The sequence below is a fragment of the Plasmodium gaboni genome, chromosome 14 (genome assembly GCF_001602025.1).
Source record: "Plasmodium gaboni strain SY75 chromosome 14, whole genome shotgun sequence".
Taxonomy (NCBI): domain Eukaryota; phylum Apicomplexa; class Aconoidasida; order Haemosporida; family Plasmodiidae; genus Plasmodium; species Plasmodium gaboni.
Genome location: NC_031494.1, coordinates 425,505 through 431,334, shown reverse-complemented (window position 1 = coordinate 431,334; position 5,830 = coordinate 425,505). Strand labels below are relative to the sequence as shown.

The 5,830-nt window shown below is 16.7% G+C and overlaps 2 protein-coding genes across 2 annotated transcripts; one reads left to right on the top strand and one right to left on the bottom strand.

The window, feature by feature from the left end:
- Window positions 1-218: 218 nt before the first annotated feature.
- On the top strand, window positions 219-1,640 carry PGSY75_1413000 (hypothetical protein; the record flags this gene model as incomplete). Its single annotated transcript, XM_018787837.1, has 1 exon — window positions 219-1,640. The coding sequence occupies one exon, from the start codon at window positions 219-221 to the stop codon at window positions 1,638-1,640; it is 1,422 nt and encodes a 473-aa protein (XP_018639209.1).
- A 1,072-nt stretch (window positions 1,641-2,712) lies between these two features.
- PGSY75_1412900 (putative ubiquitin-conjugating enzyme) lies at window positions 2,713-4,337 on the bottom strand (the record flags this gene model as incomplete). Its single annotated transcript, XM_018787836.1, has 7 exons — window positions 2,713-2,969; window positions 3,064-3,434; window positions 3,541-3,590; window positions 3,701-3,754; window positions 3,862-3,931; window positions 4,036-4,085; window positions 4,290-4,337. 7 exons carry the CDS (start codon window positions 4,335-4,337, stop codon window positions 2,713-2,715), a joined length of 900 nt encoding a protein of 299 aa, XP_018639208.1.
- Window positions 4,338-5,830: the final 1,493 nt, after the last annotated feature.

Here is a 5,830-nt window from a genome sequence, read left to right as displayed (position 1 = left end):
TTATATATATTGGCATATTTATTATTTTAATTTTTTGTATATTTGAAGTGTTTCCATTTGTCTACCTTAAATAAGTAGACATTTTACCAACGAACTAGCTATAATAAATATATGATTACATATACTTATTTATAAATTAATCTTATTTTTATTTTTATTATTTTATTTTATTTTTTTTTTTTGTGTGTGAAATAATAAAATATTATAAGTATTACAAAATGGTTACCAAAGTGGAACAAAAGAAGAAAAGAAAAAAGACAAAAGTTAAAGCATACGATATAGATGAATCTAAGAAAGTATTTTTATATGCATATGAATATCAATTAAAAAATGAAAAGATTAATTGGAAGAGAGCAGAAGAATTAAAAATAACTAAACATAGTGGAAGTTCTATGAGAAGTCATTATTTAAATACGATTAAACATGAAATATCATTATATTTAGAAATGTATCCTGAGGAGGTAGCTAAATTGTTTGTTAGGGTGAAACAATGGAAAAAAGAAGAAAAAAAAAAAAAATTACTAGCTTTTCAAAATAATATAGTTACACAAAGATCTAATATATCATTGAACAGAATAACAAAATGTAAAAGTACTAATTATAATAAATTTAATTCATTGATAGTTAGTAAATCATTTTCAATAAAACATAAACATATACACACAAATAATAATAGCACAAGTGAAAAAAATGATGTTGCTATTAGACTAAATAAATCAAATAATAAAGAAAAGAACAAACATGTACATACAAAAAAAAAACTACTTCATGATTCGGTAGATAAAAACAAAAGTGTAAATAAAAAAATTGGGAATGATTCCATAAATAAAAATAAAAATGATAATAAAAAAAATGTAAACGAAAAAATAAATAAGAATAAAAATGATACAAGTAATAGTACTACAAAAATGTCCTTAAAAAAGAATAAAGTAAAACCAGAAAAAGATACATCAAATACAATAAATATGACAACAAGATCTAGTGCTGATACTAATAATAATACTAATAGTAATACTAATAGTACTAACAAATCTAATATTGTGACTAAAAATAAAAAAGTAAATAAAAAGAAAAAGAAAAAAGAATCAAAAAACGATATAAAAGTAGTAAAAAGTTCTATAGAAAAAACTAATAAAAATATAAATAATTCGTTTAATATAGACAAGATGGAAGAAGCAGTAGACAATAATAAATATAATGAAAAAGATAATAAAGATTTTATTACAGGATCACAAACAACTCAAAATGTAAAAAAAAATGTGCAATTTGTAAAAGAAGAAGATATTCTAAAAATAAAATTAGAACAAATAAAAATGAACCAAAAAAAAAAAAATATATCCAAAAATAATGACAACTGGAAGAAATTATTATTACAAACAAATTATATAAATGATGAAAAAGAAACAGATGTTTTTATGGAAACTAAAAAAACATATACCAACTATATTGCAACCAATGCAGTATCTACATTAAATACAAACAAAATTAACACCACAAATAATGTAAAAAATATTAATAATGTTAACAAGTCCTTTGAATCTTATAAATCTAATATATCAAATAATGATATAAAACAAAATAAATCATCAAATGTTATAACATCCATTTTTGGATATATATATAAAAAGATATTTCGTTGAAAAAAAAAAAAATACATATATATATATATATATATATATATATATGTTTCCATTTTTTTCACATTTTAATATATTTTTATGTTCATATGTTTATATATATTGATATATTTATATGTTCATATATTTATATATATCCATATAGTTATAGATTCATATGTTTATATATTCTATAATTTTTATTATTATATATTTTTTTTTTTTTTAATTTTATTGTGGAATCACATCCTTTTTCAATATAGAATAAAAAACATTGAATGGAAAAAAAAAAAAAAAAAATAAAAATAATAATAAAATATAATGTAGATATATTAATTATAATATGTATACAAAATAGATGATTGACATATTGTATGTAATAATAACGTAAATTAAATTTAACAAAAAATATTTTTTTTTTTATTTTTTGAATTATATAAATGTGTATATATATGTAAAGGTAACGAATAAAAAAAAAAAAAAAAAAAAAAATGAAATAAGGAATATAAATATAAACTGATACTATAATTATATATATATATAAATATATATATATATGTATGTATTTATGTATATGTGAAAATACATAATAAAAAAATATATAAATCTATTAATTAATATATCCGGATACGTTAAAGCTAATTATGATGTATTTTATTTCCTTAATAAGGAAATATTATTTCAAATAAAAAAAATAATAATAATTAAAATATAACATAATATATGATTTGATACATACGTATATATGTTATATAACTGAATAACTCAATAAATAAATAAATATATATATATATATATATATATATGTGAATATAAAAAATGTGGTATAAGAGAATATGTGTTGTATGTAAAACTAACCTCCTCAACATATATATAAACTACGTTTGATAATATATATATATATTTTATTAATTGCTTGATTTATTTATTTTTATCGCTTTATTTTTGGAAATGAATTAATATATGAATATTATAAAAATGGCATTTACTTATATATATATATATATATATGTCCATTTTATTATACTAAAAAAAAATTAATAATAATAATAAATTTAATTACAAGAAAAAAATTTCTTTATATAAACTTCATATCTCAAACTTTATCATCGTGAAACATCCATTTCATATTTTTTGGAGAAATTCTTGGTCCTGTTGAACAGTATAGAATATCATCAAGAGGTTTTCTTTTCTTTTTACAACTTGATAACATAGATATAATAGATAAACAAATTGAATTAACTGAAAGAACAGGAGACCAATGATCATATAAAATGGAAAGACATATATGTCCATTGCTGTATATATGTGGATGTATTGGTGGTTGCCCTAAGAAAATTACTTCCGGGCTCTCTGAAAAAAAAAAAAAAAAAAAAAAAAATATACATATATATAATATATATATATGTATATATTTATGTATATGTGTTACTTTTATATGTCATACCTATTGGATACTTTTCTGTAAATTTAAACTGCATTTGGAACGTCTCATTTGAATATAGAGTGTTTTCTGCCCCTGTAATTTGAATTATCCACTTATCTGCATGTTCTTTTAAAAGTTTGATGGTATTTTCTTTTTGTGATAACAACTCTAGTCTCTCCTTTTCTAATCTTCTTTTAGACAATCCACCTAAAGTTAATCCTTCTGAATTGTTACCAGTATTTTCAATCTTCGATGTATTTTCTGTATCCGTTTTTGCGTCGTTAGGTAGTTGGATAGAAGAACTTGAAGTGCCATTTTCAAAGATAGACTCCTGGTTATTATATATGGTATTTACATGCTCTTTTATAAAAGCCCGGATTTCAGTTAGGTTCCTACGTAAAATAAAAAAAAATATATAAATAATTATATATATTATATATATATATATATGTAAATATTTATTTATTTATATTTTTTTTTTTCATTTCTTAAACATACGATGATAATTTGTGATCATTTTTGACTGGGAAAAACCATATTTCAGTTTCCTTCAAAAAAAAAAAAAAAAAAAAAAAAAAAGAACACAAGTAGGAATTATAATAATAAAAAAGGTTGAATTATCACCTATTTATTTGTTATTTATTTATTTTTTTTTTACTTCCTCAAATCCAAGTGACTTCAGAAGTTCATCAGATTCTTTGAAGTGTAAAAGCTAATGAAGCAAAGGATCCAAAAAAAAAAAAAAAAGAAAATGTAATATATATATATATATATATATATATATATTTTTATATTTATTTATTTATATTCCATTTTTACCTTATTTACAAACGTCTTGTTGTCTTTTTTTAGTGACCTAAATTTAGCTCGTGAAGGGTTTTCAAGAATTCTTAAAAAATAAAAAAAAATAAAAACATATATATATAAATATATATATATATATATATGTGTGTGTGTGTGTCATTTTATTCTCCTATTTTTAAATATTTTTACTTTTGAAGTATGTGGTATAGAACGTTCAAAATTTCCTTCTTTTCAGCTATCTGTATTTTTTATATTTAAACAAAAAAAATAAATAAATAATAAAAAATAAAATAAAATAAATATATTAATATGTTACAATATATTATTTTTATAATATATATATTTATTTTATATATAGGAATAATCTACAAGTTATAATATGAATGGTATGATATTAATATGTAATAATATATATATATATATTATTATTATTATTATCTTACATTTAATGAGGACAAAACGTCGGTTAATGCCTCTTTTAATGTTTTCATTTTTTTTTTTTTATAATACTTATTGTTAAGAAAAATTTTTAAAGGAAAAAATAGATAAAATTATAAATACATATATAAATATATGTACTATATATATATATATATATATATATATAGTTTTATTTCAGTTGCTTAATTTTTTTTTTTTTTTTTTTGTAATGTGTTTATAAATAATTCTTCATATTATATATTTTTACTATTTATAAAAAATAAAATTATAGGAATATAAAAATTTTCTCATAAATTTATATCTTATGTATATATGGATTAAGCAAATATTCATTTTATTATATGCAAAAAATAAAATAAAATAATTCAAGTGCTATTAAGATATAAATATTATATATATATATATATATATATATATATATATATGTTATTATGTATGTATGTATGTATGTATTTTTTTTTTTTAAATTTATTTGAATATCTGTATATAAATATATAATTAATATAATATTATATATATATTATATATATATTTAATATGTACTTTTATAATAAGTTTTTTTTTTTTTTTTTTTTTTTTTTTAAGTAAATAAGGACTATTTTTTTTTTTTTTTTTTTTTTTTTTTTTTTTTTTTTTTTTTTTTTTTTTTTTTTTTTTTTTTTTTTTTTTTTGATATTTAATATTTTATTAACAGATTTATCAAATGAATAAGAATATTAAATGAGCATATTTTTATATTTGTAAAATAATATTGAATATGTTGGAAAATATAACCCCAACATAAATATATAAATAAAATAAAATAAATAAATAAAATATAAAATTAAGAAAACATAATAATTTTTAATATATTCAAATACCTCAAATGTATGATAATAATATTATTGAGAACAATATATTTGTTATATGTATTATTATTTAATATTAAGAAATAATATATATATTTATATTTTATTCTTTAATATATACAAATATTATTATTTATATGTATTTATAAATTTTTTATATGTGAAGAATATTTTCTTCAATTTAAAAAAATATATGTACACATAAAAAAAAAAAAAAAAAAAAAAAAAAAAAAAAATGTATATATAAATATAATATATATTATATATTATTATTCATATTGTATGTTGAAAAAAATAATGTAGTTTTATTATATTATAATATATTAAATAAAATTTTTTTTCTCAATTTCCATTGTTTTAGAATATTATAAAATTGGATCATGTTAAATATTTTTATTGTCACATATTTTTATAATAAAATAAATAAAAGAAAAACATATATATATATATTTTTAATTATATATATATATATATATAATATAAAAATAATCTATCAAAAAGATAATATATAAAAATATTATTATGCATTAGAAAAAATATAAAATAAAATAAAATACGTATTCATTTTTTATATTTTATAACAAAAAAAAAGTAAATATATCATATTATATTTTTTTTTTTCCTTCCTTTTTTCTTTTTATTTTTTTTTTTTTTTGTAGAAAAATTATTAAACATATGACAAAAAATATATGAAG